The sequence below is a fragment of the Botrytis sinoallii genome (genome assembly GCF_014898435.1).
Source record: "Botrytis sinoallii strain Bc 23 chromosome Unknown BSIN_002, whole genome shotgun sequence".
Classification (NCBI taxonomy): Eukaryota; Fungi; Ascomycota; class Leotiomycetes; order Helotiales; family Sclerotiniaceae; genus Botrytis; species Botrytis sinoallii.
This window is the reverse complement of record NW_024066029.1, coordinates 1,301,494-1,319,848: the sequence shown is the minus strand read 5'-3', so window position 1 is coordinate 1,319,848 and position 18,355 is coordinate 1,301,494. Positions and strand designations below refer to the sequence as shown.

Sequence of the window (18,355 nt, the reverse complement as noted above, 5' to 3'; positions counted from 1 at the left end):
AAGATCGGACACAAAAGTTCATGTATTCAAAGAAATCCATGGATAAACATTTCAGACCATTCGCTCGCTCACCCATTTTTCCTCCAAAATTCCTTACATCTAAAACGAATACATTTAGTTAACCAACCGACAACCACAACTGCTGACGTAGAAAGAAATAGGAGAAGGAAAACTAACCAAAACTATATATGAAACTAGTGATCGCGCCTAACACTCTAAGCCCCCTGTTACAAACCAAAACACTAAACAAAATCCATCCCATTTATCCTTTACCACCTCTTAGGATACCTCCCCGTAGCTGCAATATTTCTAGGCCTTAGTACTGTTACCAGTGTAGAGGCACTAGCAGATGCTGATGCCGATGAACAAGATGAAGTACCATTGCCATCCCCACACGTGGTGGTGCAATTCGCACCTGACAAGATACCACCTGACTCTATATTATCGCCACATACACACTTAACCCCACTCTCAACTGCGTAGTATTCGTATTCAGAACAAATAATTGAGCAGATAGCTGGTGTCATATCCGATGAGTATGTTGTTGGGCCATCTAGGGTGCCTGTTGAGTTTGAAGAACAGCCAATGTAATCGAATGATGACGTTGCACTAGCAGATGCACCAGAGAGTGTAGTCGATGGCGAGGGGTTTGAACTGAATATCGTTATGCTAGGAAAACCAGAGCTTGATACTGACTCTGTACTAGAACTACTTGCTGATTCCAGGGTGGAGAGCGATGGATTTATACTTGTACCAAGAGGTAGACCGCTCAAATCTGTTAAACCCTGTGTACTGGAGGCCACAGATGGTGGTTCAGTGCTGGATACCTGGGCTTCGGAAGCTGGCAATGTGGTCTCAAATGAGGTACTGGTGCTAGTGCTTCCAGTTACTACATTGTTGATGGGAGGTATACCGGTTCCAGTTTCACTGGCGGATGAGAGCGATTCGATAGTAGAGGAAGACTCCGATGATAATGTACTCGAAGGGAAACTGCTTGAAGATGTAATTTCTTCAAGACTTGTCTGAGAAGCACTTGGGACAAATGTACCTAAAAGCCCTTCTGTCGAGGATGCTTCAGGAAGTACAGATTCATTGAGTATTGACGACGAAGCCGTGCTATGCAAATTGGACTCTGAAGTCGATATCGTGGTTGACTCTAAGCCTGAATTTACTAAACTAGTTGAAGATTCCGAATTTATCTGAGAGGCCGAAGCAGAAAGACTTGGAACTATCGACACTAGGATATCAGTAGTAGATGAAGCCGTAATTGATTCAGATTCGGAACCAAAATCAGATGCAGATGTCGAAATAACTGTCAGGATCACGGTGGTCTCAAGGCTTGTGATTGTTGCACTTGCACTTAAGATTTCAGATGATGCAATTCCGGTCAAGTCGGAGGATATAGCTGGCTGAGATGGCTCAATCAATACTGTCGAAGAGAGACCTTGTTGTGCTGATGAAGATGTTTCCACGGTTTGTAAACTGGAAATCGTTGACGAAAATTCACCTAGCTGAGTTGAAGTTGCCACTGAAGATATACCTTGTGATGATGAGGGAACCTCAGTTGCAAGTCCAGTGCTCGGAAGGGTAACAGAGGATAAAGGTTGCGTGGATGAGATAACTTCAGAATCAAAAGTTGTTTGTAGAGAGCTAGATTGAGACCCCGAGCCAATAGTTGGGCTAATGGCAAGTGATTCTGTCGAAAATATAGCTTGTGATCCTCCAGTATTTGGAAGTGTACTCTCTGAGCTAGAAGTAAGCTCGGGTATCGATGATGAGGTTTCAATGAGTGTCTCCAAAGGCGCTGTATTTCTCAAGGAAGCGGTGGAAGAAAAATTGGGTTCGGAAGTCTGTGATTCAACCGTCAAAATGACCGTGCTTGAAACTATTACAAGACTGGAGCTTACAGAACTAAGATCCGATGTCAAGGAACTTGGCAAGACGGATAGAGATGTTTCCGAAGCTGAGAATTGAAGGGAAGTTCCCGAGCCAATGTTTCCAACAATTGGAATGCTGCTACCAACTGTGCTACTGGCTTGAACAGCCGAAGAGCTGGTGGCAATTTCTCCACTCGTAAACGATGGGAGCTGGGAAAGGCTAATGGAGAAGGATTCAGATAAGACGGCACCTGAACTTGTGCTCAGAACAATGTCGGAAGAGCTTTCAGATCCAGCAATCGTAGATGAGAGAGAAATGAGCGTGCCCACAGTTGAGAGTTCTTCAACGGTGGAAGAAATTTCAGACTGTGAGGCCACAGATGATGGTATTATCGAAGCAATGGAAGATATCTGGGGCTGTTGGGATGATAATTCCGAAGAAAGGAGACTGCTGGCGGCGGCTGTAGAAGGCTCAACTACAGGCAATGAAGATTGAACAGACTGAACAGAAGAAATTAAGGAATTTTCTATCGTACTTGAAGGTATCCCTGAAGGCAAGGTACTTGGAGCTGCCGATAGACTTTCAACCTCGGAAGATGAAGTTATTGTGGATCCGGGATTTTGGACTGAATTTGATGGAACTCCGGACTCGCTGGAAATGATCGCGGTCTGTGATTGAGTCTCAATCACGGAATCTGTAGATTGAACCGATGGAATTGATATGATCCCGGAACTTTCCATGAGACTAAAGCTTCCAACTAAAGTAGATGGCAGTGCTGACAACCCAGGAATACTCGTGGTAAGCAATTGACTCCCAGCACCGGAACTTTGGGAGGCAATGGAAGTCTCAGTCGGATTCGCAGACTCAATCGTGCTTGCACCAGTACTACTCAAAACACTGGCGGTCTCAATTAAAGATTCAGATACTCCACCGATACTTTCCGAGGTCTCAACACTCAATGTAGATTGAAGTGCAGTGCTTGATACACCACCTGTAGGACTAGGCTCAGAAGGCAGACTTGTTCCAATATTTGAGCCACTCAAACTAGCAGAGACTTCGGTTGGTAAAATTGAGAATCCACTCGTCAGTGTACCAACTTCCGTGATTACTGATAACAATATAGTACTACTGAGTGTTTCCGAGGCTCCAAATGAAGTCCCAGATTCCAAGTTCCCAACTATTGGAGCTGTTGTTCCGGTGGATTCAATTCCACTCGTTGATACAGCAGCCGAATTTGATTCAAGGATTGAAGTGCTGGCACTTAGAGAAGCTTCAATTGGAAGAGTTGAAGTCGTAAGAGTTGGATTTTCAATCTGGGATTCGGTTTCTATACTAGAAGTCGATATGATAGTAGGGCTAGATTCAAATCCTGGGCCACTGGAAATTTGACTAGCCTCGGTAGGCAAGGAAGTGGCTTCATTTGTTGATATACCAGTACTTGTTACGAATGAAGAATCAAGGGTCGGGGATCCAGCCCCAAGACTTGTTTCTATACCTGTATTTGAAGTGGTAATGGCACCGGATTCACTGGCAGAAAGACTCAAAGATGAGGACAGTTCAGCTGAAGGAGATGAAGTGGTAGCTGGCAAAGAGCCCGAGCCCGAGCCCGATGAAGTCTCGATATCAATCAACTCGGTTGAAGACTGAGCTATTGTACCAGTTATTGATGGGAATTCTGAAGTTCCGTCTACAATACTTGTCACTTCCAGTAATAGTGATGAGCTTATAAGTCCAGGAGTACCGGAGGATATGATTTCAATGGTGGTACCAGAAGATAACGTCGAAGTGGGCGCAGTAGACGGAGTGATAACTTCCTCACTGAAAGGGCCTGAAGACGTTTCAATACCAGTATTCGAAGCCGATATAGTGGATTGAGCTTGTGCAGTGCTACTAGCTATTGAAGGATTGATAATTTCATCACTAAATGTAGTAGAAGAAGTTTCAAATCCGGTATTTGATGGCAATGCGGATGATCCAGTCAATGTAGTGCTAACAGCAATTGTGGGGGTTATGATTTCATCACTGAATGGCGTAGAAGTTTCGGGTTCACCAATTGATATCGATATAGAAGCTTCTGACGTGGTACTGATGGCAATAGATGGAGTAATTACCTTATCACTGAAGGTAGGATAAGAGGTTGAGATTCCATTTGTCGAGGCTGGTAGGGATAATTGGATCGGCGTAGTGAAAACAGCAGAAGTTTCAGCAGAATTGACAACGGTTGATTCAATACTGCTTGGCACCACCGATTCTATTGATGATTCAGTAGCACTGAATAATTCGGATGGTATTGAGGTTAAAGTGGCACTCGATGCACCAAAAACGGTGGAAGAACCTGCTCCATTGGTTAATATTTCAGTCGTCAAATCTATCGATATTGCAGAAGATTCCAAGGCACTAGTTGACTGGGATTCGAAGGTGCTTGAGGTCCCACTACCAGATGCCGCGTTATTTACAGGCGGAATGCCAGTACTGGACCCGGCAGCTGTCGATGAAGGTTGGAATGAAGAAGCCGAATCGGATTCTGAGCTTTCAATCGAAGTTGATGGAATCGCCGACAAGGTAGAGCCGCTTTCAATCGCCGAAGAAGTTGGGAATGAAGTTGCTGAAAAGGAAATAGAAGATATAGGAGAGCGATCCGAGTTAGTTGTACAAGTATCAGGAGGACAATATCCATGACTACAAGCAAAGTCACAGAGTGGATCGTATGTTTCGGCATCGAATTCCCTAAGAGCATATCCACGAGTATTGGTCTCGGGTGGAGGTTCGACTGCTGAGACCGCATATGCAGTACATGTACAAGGATCTGCACATACTCCAAAGTTGCAAGTAAATTCACAGAGGTCAGAGTTGTCCTCGGTACTAGATCCCGTACCTTCCACGCAGAAAGCCGATGGACTTGAGGAAGCGGAACTTTGCGTTGATGATGCACTAGATTTCAAAAATGATGATGCTGCCGTTGATAGAACGCTCGAGATTTCAGTAATGGATAAGGTTTCACTGTCGCTCGCAGATAGCGTTAAAGTTTCCAACGGAATTGAAGTAGATAATAGGCTTGTTAGAGTAGCCGCCAAACCGCTTGATAAGGAAGCCTCGGTAGTTGTCAGAGAAGTGCTTTCAATGATAGTTGTGCCGGATGAGCCAATGCTACCTCCTTCAGAAGGTATAGAGATGAGAGTTGTACTTGAGGCTATCAAAACAACTGAGGACTCGGGCTCACTGGTTGAAAGCTGTGTTCCAAGATTGGTTGGGGTACCAGATAGAAGTTCAGTACTGGATAATCCAAGAGTTGTAGAAATGGCATTCGTCATAGACTCCTCGAGACTACTGAGGGATGTAGAAAACCCAAATGTTGGTTCAGACGTAGATTGTATGAGGACTGAAGTAAAATCCGAACCGGTCAAGGTCGAAGAAGCTACAAGAGATTCACCTAATCCAGAGCTAACACTGAGAGTCCCATCGGATGTGGATACAAGGAACTCAGTCGTGCTACTGAGGGCAATTGAAGTGATAGGAGTCGATAATGTACCAATTGTTTCCGAACTACCAATGCTCTCGGCTGACGTAATCTGACTGGAAGTTTGAATGAAACTAGAAGCAGCGACCGAATCTGAAGGTTGCAATGTCTCACTTTCCACGAGAGAAAGAATCGTTGATTGAGTGACACTGATAGTCTCGGTCTCGGAAGCGGCCGAAGGCAATGATGAGATATCCAGGGAATTAGTTGTTGAAACAGATGGAATTGGTGATTGGAAAACATTGCTGCTAGTTTCTTGAGACGTAAAAGACGATATCAAATTACTTTCTGCAGATGTTGTAATTTCATTTGATATGCTGCTCGTAGTACCCGAGAAAAGGCTGGTTATTGCTGAAGAGCCACTTGGCGTCAATACATCTGTGAAAGATGAAGCCGGTTCTGACTGTAAAGGAGCGGAATCTGTGATAATCTCAATGGTCGTCGTTGGTATTGATAGGGACGAAACCGAAGACTCAAGGATACTGGTCGATATTTGAGGTAACCCAGAAGTGTTTGACTCTCCCAGTGATTGACCAGTCGATGTTTCCAAAGCACTGTTCACCACTGATGAAGTACTAATACCAATTTCGGTTGATGATGACTGTGGGAGAGATGTAACAGGGCTTGTTTCCAGTGTACTGCTAAGACTAGAAGGCTCAAGGGTTGTAGATTCTATGGCAGTAATCGATATCTCAATCGATTGAGATTCTAAGACAGGCAAAGAAGTGCTATCAATCGGTTCAGAAACTATGGTAGATAGAATCGCGCTAGTCAGAAGTGTAGAGCCACTATCAGTCGTTTCAATCCCTGTGGAAGACACAAGTAACAAGGTCGAAGTAGCTTCTGTACTCAATACAGCAGTCTCAGTCAAAGTTACAAAGCCAGAGCTAGTGGTGGATGTGTAAATACTACCACTTTGTCCAATACCATTACCAAAAGTTAACTCGGTACCAGTAAAGCTTGCAGAAGCAGAATTGGCTGTCTCAGACAGGAATTCGGAATTGCTGGATGATATATATGAAGGTTCTGTGGTGGAAGACTCCAATCCAATCGTTCCGATTGTCGTAGAAGGTGCTATTGAGGTGTCTGATGTAGAAGATATAGGTATACTAGCGGCCCCCGAAGAGAAAGATGACTCCAAAGTAAATAGCTCAGAGGTACTACCAGTAACGATCTCAATTGTACTGGAGAAAAGACTTTCAGGACCGGATTGACTCGCTTCACTGGTGATAACTTGTAAGCTAGCAGACGAAGTCAATGATGACTCTCCACTTAGCAATCCTGAGGTGGTGATGATTTCAATCGAACTGGATATAGGAATCAAAGTGAATTCACTGGTGATGACTGGCAAACTACTAGTCACTATCAATGATGGTTCGCCACTCAATAATTCCGATGTACTAGCAATTTCAGTTGAGCTAGATAATGGATTGAAAATGCTCGTCGTAAGGGATAAAGGTTCACTCGTTGCTGCGTGTAGGCTTGTTGACTGGTCCAAATTGGACCCGGAGGTAATTTGGGCAGTACTACCAAGGCTTGATTCTGAAACCGATACCTCGAACGTGCCTGTAAATGTGGGTATCAAGTTAGAGGTTTCCGATAGTTGTACTGATTGACTGATATCCGTACTTAATCCAGCAGTACCCGCCGAGTTACTGAGGACTTCAGTTGAGCTGGACTCGATGGGTGTACCAATTAGAGTTACCGTGGGAATGACAGATCCAAAGCTGCTCGTTAGTTCGAAAGTGACGCTCTCTTGTGTCGAGGTAACGATTTCAGTACCTGTAGATGTTTCAATAGGTCCTAAGGTGTTACTAACCCCTCCTGATAAGCTAGGTTCCGTTGAAACTGCCGTAGAAACGACAGATCCAATATTACTTGTGAAGATGAGACTGGCACTTTCCGTTACACTCTCCGACAGTTGTGATGAGGTCCCAACTCCAGAGCTGGAAGTTTGGATAAGACTTATGAGATTACTAGTTGCCTCAGATAGACTTGGTTCGATTGAATCTATCGTGGAGACAATAGATTCAATACTGCTTGTGAATCCAAGAATGGTACTCTCAGATAAACTCTCCGAGATCTGTGTTGAACTAACAAATCCAAACCCTGTGGATGTCGAAATTTCAATGAGAGTACTGCTAGAGCCTTCCGCCAAGCTGGATTCGATTGAACCAGTCGTAGAAATAACAGAACCAAGATCAGTTGTGAGATCACCTGTGGATTGAATGTCCAAAGTCGTCGTCGTGGTACTTCCTGATGCTACATTGTTGACTGGTGGAATACCAGTACTACTTTCAGTAGGTAACGAACTTTGTTCGATAGAATTAGATGTGCCAACCAGTGTTTCTGTAACTACAGTGGATCCAATATTGCTAGATGACTCAAATGACTGACTGGGCGGTCCTATAAAGCTACTGGTAGCCCCGAGAGTCGGTTCAATACTTGATTCGATAACTATAGTAGTGCTAATGAAAGTCTCTATAGATGTAATCGATCCAATATTACTTGAGGCCTCGAATGACTGGCTTGGTGTCCCTACGAAAGTGCTCGTTATTTCAACAGAGGTCTCTATACTTGGAGATGCGGATTCCGACAAAGTAATAACAAGTGTGGTGGGCAGGACAGCGCTAGATTCTTCGAGTGTACTCAACTGTGCACTGCTCGAAGGAATGATGGATAATGCCGGGGAAGAGAAAACAGCTGTACTACTTGCAGCTCCAGATGATTGGACCAATGTTCCTGTAAGCGATTGGAAACCACTTTCAGAAGACGCAATGGTACTCGTGGAGAAGATCTGGGTTATGATCGATGACTCAAGGATTTCAGTCGTAGAAGATAATTGTAGGCTGATCACTGTACTGGATTCCAAATTGGAAAGTATTCCTGTTGAGGACTCGAATCCAAAAGTTGATGGATTCTCTGTATTCGAAACTAGACTTCCTGTAGAGGTCGGTAATATATCAGTGGTCAATGGAATAGAAGTCCCCAACACTGAAGTCAAAATAGATGATTGGCTTTCAAGACTCGATGATGTCTCTTGTGCTTCAGAAGTACTCTCTGGACTTGTCAAGGAAATTACAGTCTGGGAACCGGAACTTTCAAGAGGGAAAGTAGAAGAGCCAATGAGGATCTCGGTCGAAGATACCTGCAGAGATGATGTTTCACTTAACTCGGAAGAAGTTATGATTTGAGGCAAAGAAGATTGTCCAATTGTGGAAGAATTTTCAGATAGAGATGATGGCCCCAAAGTAGATGTGAATTCTGGTAAAGATGATTGTTCGGACAAAGACAAAGATACAGAACTGGAAGTAATTTCAGGTTGGGATGTTGATTCCAAAGTGAATGAGCTACTTTGTTCAGTCGTTGTAGTTGTACCAGAAGCTACATTATTAACTGGTGGAATACCAGTGGAAGTTCCATCTCCAAAGCTCGAGGACTCAGCACTCGAAACGGATGGAATGACAGTGCTTTGAGTTTCTGAAGGTTCAAAACTTAAGAGTGAAGTTGTGGAGAAGCTAGTCATGAAGCCAGAGGATTGAGAAGCCGAAAACGATGCCAAGCTAGATTCGTATGAAGAAAGGGATGCAGATATTGAGCTTTCAATGATGGATGAAGACGGTGTAGTCGATGAAGAGAAGATATCAGAAGTAGATGATGCGTTTTGGGTTTCTTGTCCAGAAGAAGTTTGCATAGTTTGGAAAGCCGACTCAGATTGAGAAAATGACTCGGAGGTAAATGATGAATAAGATGAACTAATGATAGAGGAAGAAATTGTGGCAAAATTACTAGATGACTCAAATGCTGAAGAGCTAATGAAGGAACCGACCGTCGAAGAAGTCAGAGTTCCTTGAGTTGTAAAAGCTGACTGATCTGAAAATGAAGATGATATAAGAGAATACGAACTGGACACCCCGGACGGTGTATTCGTGAAGTCGGGCGAGCTGGTAGCTAGCGATCCGCTAGATAATTCAACCGATGAGAAAGAAAGAGTGACTTCAGTCGAAGTAACGGAGGGGCTTTCCAGACTCGCCGAACTTAGACTAAAAAAGACGTTGTCGATGTAACAGCCGTGGTTGTGGCTGAGGGATCAAAAGGCAACATCAACAATGAAACAGTTACACAACCTGCTCCAGGTGATAACATTAGGTAGATCGATCCATGACAAGCTTGTATAATGTTAGCGGCATTATATGGTAATGTCAACCCGATGGAACAATCTGGTTTGATAGATGCTACAACAGGTTGGTAACCAAGTTGTTGATATTTGGTAGCAGTAGAGAAGAAAATTGCTTCATTTCCAGCATTGTGGGTATCTTGATTAGATGCCAATAATACAGGATTTCCAAAGAAATCTATAATATTGAATTGAAGTTGACCAGTGGTAGGTGATAATGAGAAGGTCAAACTCTGTGCTGCATCTGTGGTGAATGATAAAGCATCATCACCGAATGAGACAGGATCCCATAGATATTGTGCTGGCATACCCGTCTGATTTACCAAGATTCTGAAAAATGGTGCAACAGGACATCCAGCAATTGAAGTTGAAGATGTGATAGGCGAGAAGGTTGAAGTACTTGTCACCAGACCGGAAGTTTCAGATGGTATAGTTGTTGCGATCAATGGAGTAGAAGAAGCTCCAGTTTCGGATACTTCAGTGCCGATCAATCCTGTGCTTGATCCTGTAGGTGAGGCAATGGCTGTTGACAATGTTGATGAAGGTCCATTGACTGCAACAGCAAAAGCTCGAACTTGAGTACATGCATCTCCCCTTTGAACTTGTTTAGCTGGTGTCAGGATAGTGAATACACCACTGCATATAGCCAGAATATTGTCTCCAGTGTTCGGGATATCCAAGCCAAGTGAACAATCTGCCCCAATACTAGCAGTAAATACTCTCATGCTGTCTGAAATATGGTCTGCAGTGAAAAGTTGAAGAGGTGATCCTAAAGCTGTCAATCGAACAGCACCTGAGATTGGAGCATTATCAGAACGACGTTTTGCTTGGAAAGCGTTGCCAAATCCAATATTGAAACTAGCTGCTAGAGAGCGTGATGATACGGGTGGCAATGTATCATAGCCCCATGTACCTTCAACGGTTCCACTGTCTGGATAGTTAAGTTGAGACAACCATTGTTTTGGCTTGCCAGGTTCATCAATTACTACATTGAACAGGCTTGGTATACTTGCGCAGACATAACTATATGAAGGAGGTGCAATAGATGTGGATGATGGGGAAGAGCTTGTAGATGACACTCCTTGCTCACTTGTGGAGAGAGGAGCAGTCGTCGTGACTTCAATTTCGGTAGTTAACCCAACTTCCGTAGTAGACTCAGGTGCTTCAGTTGTTGTGGTTGTTGTCATGGTACCAGATCCTACATTGTTTACAGGTGGAATGCCGGTACCAGTGCTTGTGCCCTCAGGTACATCGGAAGTTGTACTAACTCCTGGTTCTTCAGTGACCATAGCCCCCGAAGTCGTGGTGGCTGGACCGGTTTCTTCAGGGCTGGTAGTTGAAGTTGCTCCTGGTTCTTCGGTATTGATGATCTCAGTTGTGCTAGTAGCTGGCCCAGTTTCTTCAGGGCTTGTAGTTGAAGTTGCTTGTGGCTCTGCGGTATTTACAACCTCCGAGGTCGTCGTAACTCCAGGTCCCTCAGTGCTCACAATCTCAGTCTCTTCCGGACTAGAGGTGGTAGTAATACTAGGTCCTTTGGTATTCACAATTTCCGAACTCGTAATTACCGCTGGTTCCTCGGTACTAATAACAGCTCCCGACGTCGTAGTGACCCCTGGCTCTTCAGTATTCACGACCTCAGAAGTCGTTATAGCTACAGTTTCTTCTGGGCTTGGAGTTGTGGTTGCCCCAGGTTCTTCGGTGTTGATGATCTCGGAAGTCGTTATAGCTACGGTTTCTTCTGGGCTTGAAGTTGAGGTTTCCGCAGGCTCTTCAGTATTGATGACCTCGGACGTCGTAGTTACTCCTGGTTGCTCAGTGCTAATGACACCTTCAGAAGTTGTAATAGCTGTCGGTTCCTCGGTATTAACGACTCCCGAAGTTGTACTAGCGCCTGTTTCTTCGCCTTCGGAGGTGGTAGTTGCTCCTGGCTCGGTGAGTACCTCAGTGGTAGATTCAATAACATCAGTTGTGGTTATAGTGGTCATAGTGCCAGATCCAACATTGTTGACAGGTGGAATGCCGGTGCCAGTGCTACTAGCTGCCTCTGTTGAGCTAGCTCCAGACTCTTCAGTATTGACCACTTCAGTAGTAGTTGTAGCTCCTGGTTCTCCAGTACTGACAACAGCCGAAGTGCTAGTCGCTTCCGGTTGTTCAGTATTGACAATTTCCGAAGTACTAGTGGCGCCTGGCTCTTCGGTGTTAACAACTTCCGAGGTCGTTGTGGCTCCCGGTTCGCTCGTGCTTACGATACCTTCCGAGGTGCTCGTCACTCCTGGCTCTTCAGTATTGACAGCTTCAGTAGTGGAAGTAAACCCTGGTCCTTCTGTACTACCAGCCTCAGTAGTACTTGTGAGCCCTGGTCCTTCTGTGTTGATCTCTGAAGTACTTGTAGCTCCTGGTTCTTCGGTAACAATGATCTCAGTCGCAGAGGTGGCTCCAAGAGTCTCAGTAGGAACGATTTCTGTAGAAGAGACGCCAGGTTCCTCGGTAACAATAATGTCAGTTGTTGAACTGGCACCTAGTGTTTCCGTTGGAAGGATTTCTGTAGAAGTAATACCAGGTTCCTCAGTGGCAATGATTTCACTCGTCGAGCTGGGGCCTGATATCTCAGTTGGGCCGACATTTGTAGAAACGATTGATGTTGGAGGAACGTATCCAGCCAATTCATATACAATAATCGCATCTCCGGGAGCACGACGTCTGAGTCTTCTGGTGGGTGGAAGACTTCCTCCACATACTTGTGTCGAATCACCTGGACATGGATATGAACAATCGGTGGCTGGTTCTGCTTCAAGCTTTCCGTTCGAGCAATAGCAGTGTCCTGGCCCAATTGCTGCATATCTAAATGGGTTGCCTCCATTAGCTGTAGAGCAAAATTCAAGGCAGTGACCGACTGTGTCGTAAACATTTGGATCGGTACTTTCCGTGACCGGTGGAGCCAATGGAAAGCCAGTACCCTCTTCATCTGAATAACAGTCCACTGCATTGTAAGTACCAGCTGGTGTATCGCCAGATGAAACGCGAGTTGGTTCCGAAGGCGGCAGAGTTGTAACCCCTGGTTCTTCGGTACTGACAACTTCTGTTACTGCAGGTTCAGTAGTTGTAACAGGAGGCTCGGAAGTGACCTGTGGAACTGAAGTTGATAACACTTCACTAGTAAATGAAGATCCAGAATTGGCATTGTTAACTGGTGGAATAGTGAAACCAGAAGATGAAGTAAATTCAGAAGATACAGTTGAACTGCTAGGAATATCCGATGAAGGGGCCGCAGAAGAAGATTGTGTGGTGCTAGCACATTCAGATGCTATTAATCATTAGAATGGGTTTATTGTTTGACCAGTATTTTCAGAGTACTCACCAAATACAGTTTGAGCCGGCTCGATCACAGTTGTTGTCCCATCGAAGATAGTCGTAGTTCTACGCTTAACTTCTGTGGCAGTAACATATTCGGTATGAATTGAAGGGGGTGCAGTATAAGTAAGAATTGAAAAAGAGACATCAGTATAAGTCGTATATTGTGGAACGACTGAAATTCTATAACGAGTGACAGTTGAATAAACAGTAGCTGGTACCGCGTGAGCGAAAGGAATGAGTGCAATACCACAAGCTGCAACCTGCAGCAGGCACTTTGGAAGTGAAGTTGGACGCATGGTCCTGACGTAGTGTCTGGGTGAACTCGAGTAGATGATATTTGAGGCTTCGAAATGTCTGAAAATAACAACTACTTGACTTCTGTAAAAAGACCGACGTGAAAGTGTGTAAAAAGATACTTTTCAAGGAATTGAAGAATATATAGAATGTAAGCTTTGTTTTTGAATATGGTACTGGGAAGAATGTAGATGGCGTCTTGCCCGCGTCAAGGAGACGATAAAGTCAGAGACATAGGATACAAATTAATGACAAGAATATTCAAGGAATGGGTAACGTTTGGCAAGATTCCCATATTGGAATGTGATATCGAATGACAGTCCTTGAATTCTAGTGTAATTTGACTTCAAACATGTAGACTACACCACCTAAAAGTCACTCGAATTCATTGTATATTGTAATCGAACGCATCAATCTATCGTCTGATATTGAATACAGGAACAATTCGTACAGTTCTGATGATATTAGTATAGCATCACAAGAGAGTACATATCGATAGACCGTCGTTACAGTGTTCTGTATTTTCACGTGATTTCAGATCTTGTTTACTTGCCAAGAAACGTTTGAAATGGATGTACATTCTTCACCACTTCGAGGCTATGGCGCCAATAGGAAAGGTCTGTCAGTCCTCCCTAAGATATGTTTCGAATCTAGAAGTATTAGAGTTGGTGTAGAGCATCTGGAGAATGGCAAAAGAATGCCGCATGAAGGATGGGACAGTCTGGACCAAGTCCTCGAGAAGAAGAATACCGTTTGATAGGCATGGGAAGGAAATATCTATTGAAAATCGTGGCCGTTTGTCGGTATGCTTGAAGGCGAACAAGTGTGTGAAGAGGACAAGAAGGAAAGGAAAGGAAAGGAAAGGGAAAGGGAAAGGGAAAGGGAAAGGGAAAGGGAAAGGGAAAGGGAAAGGGAAAGGGAAAGGGAAAGGGAAAGGGAAAAGAAAGTGTTGGAGTAAACAAAATAAAACGAGCAACTACCTTTTCCTCGCAAGATTAGAGGCGCCACCACCACTCCATCGACGACAAAAATCGCGCCTTTCAAAGACTCACCGGGTCACTATTAAAAAAGGAATAGAAACCATCCTCCAAACCAATCTTTGAAAACCACGCGTACACCCATAATACATGATTGAGAATCATTGTCCTCAAATTTCCCCTACGCCTCTGACATCAGCCCTCTAACCTCCCCTGAATCATATTCCATCCTCCCGCGTTCCGCAAAATGGCTCTGGCTTTCCGGTGTACCTAGCTATGATCCTAACGGTAGTTGAGAAGTAAGGGAACCCCCAATCCACATGCCAAAACATCTCACTAATTTTTATTTGACAAAAACAGATCCACTCTTCACGTGTTTGTGGCGCCGGCCTTCGTGTTCCCAAAGAATGAATAAAAAGTGAGCGTCTTCACTACAGCAAGTTCTTTCCCTCTGAATTTTTTTGCTCTCGTGAGCTCCTGCTTCCTTTGTCGATATTCATATCCAGTTTGAGAGTCTTGATGTATCACGTGATACCAGCATGCTAGGAGACTTTGGCAAAGGGATGGGAAAGTTCAGTTGACGTGCACACATAACTCTATCAACTGTTTATATTGACTTGAACAGTCAATGGAATTAACAATCAAGTATATCTAATTACCGGAACTATCGAGCTCAAACCTATCGTCTACAGAACTAACAGCAGTATTCCTGTTGGTATCCATTTGGTTGATAAGTGTAAAGTAATTTGTCTATTATGGTTGTAATCATTCTTGATCATTTTTATCTAGGTACCTATGAGAAGCTAGGGTTACCCATAAGGAGCGCCTCTCTTGCTAATATAGTGCCCTCCATGATCACATAACCGATATCCCGGCAGTTCTAATTCATATCAACTCATTTCCTAGCTTGATACCACCTAAATTATACTATATCAAATACATTAAAATCGACTCTTCATGCGTTTATCAAAAAGGAGAATCAACATACCCAAGTACGTTCCTAGTATACAAATCAACCAATCAACAACAAAACAAAATTTCATTCACTCAAATCATTCATTCACACCACCTACCTATATTGTAAGTTAACCCTCACTCTCCATCACCACTCCCTCCTTTTCAAACTTCCAAACCCTAAAAAAGATGTACAATACAGTCTTCGATTCTGAGAACAGATCATGAAGCCACTCCGTCCCCAAAGCGTGCTTTCTATCTAAACACCTACATCCATGCATACCTCCTCACTTCCCCAACACCAGCTAAAATTCTCTTCCAAATAACAACAACTTTATGTACACACACATGTATATTCGTAGGTATTTTCTAAACATCATACTCCTTAATATAGTACATCACCTGAGCTCACACTTCCGCACAAGCCCTATGATATACTACGAACCCCGTCACTCCCATCCCCTTCACCTCATTCCCATCCTAAAGTACCTATACAACATACCAATGCCAATCCAGCAGCTCCAATATCTACACTCTAAACACCAAATAATAACCCCTAAACCTCTCACCTAATACCAATACATCTCTAAACCTACTACCTATACATCCCCAAATTCTACCACACATCCAAATCCCTCACACAAAACACAATACAACACAACACTATACAATACAATACAATAAAATACAAGAAACCACCCCTCCCCTCCCCTCCCCTCCTTCCACACCAAACTCCTCATCTCCTCACGATCCAGATAACACAAATCCACTACGCCTCAACCCCACTCCTTAAGATCGAGAAGATACATACCTATATAAAATCTCTCATTCAATTCAACCTTTCGTAAAAAATTCCAAGTGTTTCTATGAGAATATTTCCAAGTTCCAAGTTCTTGATTCAAAGATAATCTGAATTCAATTCAGTTTGATATCAATCCCACTCCCAATCCAATGTATTTCTAATTCCCGAATCAGACCATTTTCGTTTATTTAGCAAAAGAACTCCATTCGCTTCCCATAGGATAAGTATGCATATATATCCAATATAATCTTCTAATCCCGAGAAGAAAAATATAATCAAAATAGGTATCTCGAACTCATATCGAACTCAACCCAGACCATTCCATCACTTCAAAGAAATCATTTCTTCCCTCCCTCCTCCCATCTCCCCTCCCACCCTCCCCTCCCCATCCTACTCCCCCAAAACCATAAACCCCGCTCCCCCACACAAACTCATCAAAACCGCCACCGTCGCCACCGCCGCACCCACCCTATCCCCCCTCGTAATCACCTCAACCCTCTGCATCCCCCCTGTCCCCGTCTTCCCACTCCCCGCCCCACTATCCCCCACACTCGTCCCGCCAGTACTATTCGTCACCGGGCTAATCCTCGCATTATCCGTGCCCGGCACCGCCACCATCGCGCTCTGTATCGCCCCCAACGCACTCATCTGCTGTCCCGCCCCCACATTCCCATCAAACGTGCCTTCCGTCCACTTAAACCCGCACGCACCACCCGTACCCACACATTGCCCTCCCGCTGCTTTCGCGCTGCTTTGCAAGATAGGAAAGATACTTTTAGCGGTAAACGGCGCGAGGATCGAAGTAGAGGCGAGCCAGGCTGTGAAATAGGCTTTGAAAGATAGTTGATCAGTATCACACTTATTAACCGTTTCGCAGGCCTGTTCAGTGATGATGGAATTTGATTTGTTAGAGGCGAAGATGTTGATCGAGGTGTTCATTAATTGGTTGGTGCGTTGTTGCCAAGTAGAGTTACCGTCGGTCTGAGTATATAGGTCAGTTTGGATTTCTTTCCTCTGTTATACTGCCCGAAAAAGAGAAGACCCATCTCCTATTCATCGTTGTATTAACGAGAAAATACAAGAGAAAAAACTCACATAATTAAACATATTCGCCGCTCCATGCAAATAAATCCCCGCATTATAACTCCACTGCAATCGATCTACGCTCGCGCAATTATCCGTATCACTACTCCCATCAAAAATATTGTAGCCACTATCAATCAATCCCACACTCTCTTCCCATTGCCAAATCGTCTCCGCCCAATCTGCGTACGTTTGATTACCCGTATACCTAGCCAGTCTAGCTCCTATATTAAAAAAACACCCATTCGCAATGGAATTCTTATACGTGAACCCATTATTGAAAGTAAATATCTGCCACCTCAATCCACCTCCACAAGTACTAGTGTCCCATCGACTTGCCATTTCATTGAACACCGCTTGAGCCAACGCAAGCCATTGTGGTTGATCAGCAGGAGGATTTTGAAAATTCGATTCGGCAGCTAACATAGCAGCCATTCCCCAAAATCCTTGATCGTCATTCCCTTCATCTTTGGTCTGATTCGCAGGCATATAATCGGCATCGGGACCAGCTTGAAATAGCAGAGCTTCAGATACAATACTGTTGTATGAAGTATCACCCGTGTAACGCCAATAATCTATTAAAGTCATGAACATCCCACCGCCTTCCCACCAAAAATAAGGTGGAGGTAACAGTCCTGGAGTTTGGCCCTATGAGATATTAGCAAAGAACCTGCATCACATGAGACCAACAACATATTCACATACCGATTCATTCCCATGATAATACGAAATCAAATTCGCAGCCACCGAACTCGCAGCGCTTTTAATCGAACCTAACAACAATCATCAGACTCAACATCCCAACCTCCACCAACAGAACAAACATACCAGCCTGTGAAGTATCAACCGTGAGAGCATGCACAACCCTCCACCCAAGCAATGGGCATACCCATAACCCACTCTGAATCCGCATCATAAAATTACGTATATCCACGCAAAACACAAAAGCAAGACCGATAAATGAATGAAAGTAAAGCGGAGAAGAATCAAGCCCAAGAAGTGGAAAGAGTCTTGGAAAAGGCTTGTTTAAACGGCGTGGCGCAGATGCGGAGATAATAATAAAAGATCGTAAAGATGACGGCAGATAATACAAATAGTAATATTATAGCCCTGTCAAAGGTGCGGTGGTAATATTCGTGTCGTATTCAAATCAGATACTCCGTTACCAAATAGGTAAAGTTCAAGTAACCCGATATTCGCTGACGGAAAGAAAATAAAAGATAGAAGAGAAGGAATGACGAGAAAAATAATTAAAACAATATGATAAGTGTCATGAATATCAAATCCATTCAACCATTCATTTATTCGTAAAAGACAGA

General features: G+C 43.9%; 3 protein-coding genes across 3 annotated transcripts; all 3 read right to left on the bottom strand.

The window, feature by feature from the left end:
- Positions 1 to 269: 269 nt before the first annotated feature.
- On the bottom strand, positions 270 to 9,089 carry EAF02_001506 (uncharacterized protein; the record flags this gene model as incomplete). The annotated part of the gene is made up of 2 exons (XM_038897554.1): positions 270 to 1,850; positions 1,908 to 9,089. 2 exons carry the CDS (start codon positions 9,087 to 9,089, stop codon positions 270 to 272), a joined length of 8,763 nt encoding a protein of 2,920 aa, XP_038762529.1.
- A 344-nt stretch (positions 9,090 to 9,433) lies between these two features.
- On the bottom strand, positions 9,434 to 13,222 carry EAF02_001505 (uncharacterized protein; the record flags this gene model as incomplete). Its single annotated transcript, XM_038897553.1, has 2 exons — positions 9,434 to 12,876; positions 12,931 to 13,222. The coding sequence occupies 2 exons, from the start codon at positions 13,220 to 13,222 to the stop codon at positions 9,434 to 9,436; spliced, it is 3,735 nt and encodes a 1,244-aa protein (XP_038762528.1).
- A 3,121-nt stretch (positions 13,223 to 16,343) lies between these two features.
- On the bottom strand, positions 16,344 to 17,949 carry EAF02_001504 (uncharacterized protein; the record flags this gene model as incomplete). Its single annotated transcript, XM_038897552.1, has 4 exons — positions 16,344 to 16,934; positions 17,049 to 17,684; positions 17,742 to 17,809; positions 17,865 to 17,949. The coding sequence occupies 4 exons, from the start codon at positions 17,947 to 17,949 to the stop codon at positions 16,344 to 16,346; spliced, it is 1,380 nt and encodes a 459-aa protein (XP_038762527.1).
- Positions 17,950 to 18,355: the final 406 nt, after the last annotated feature.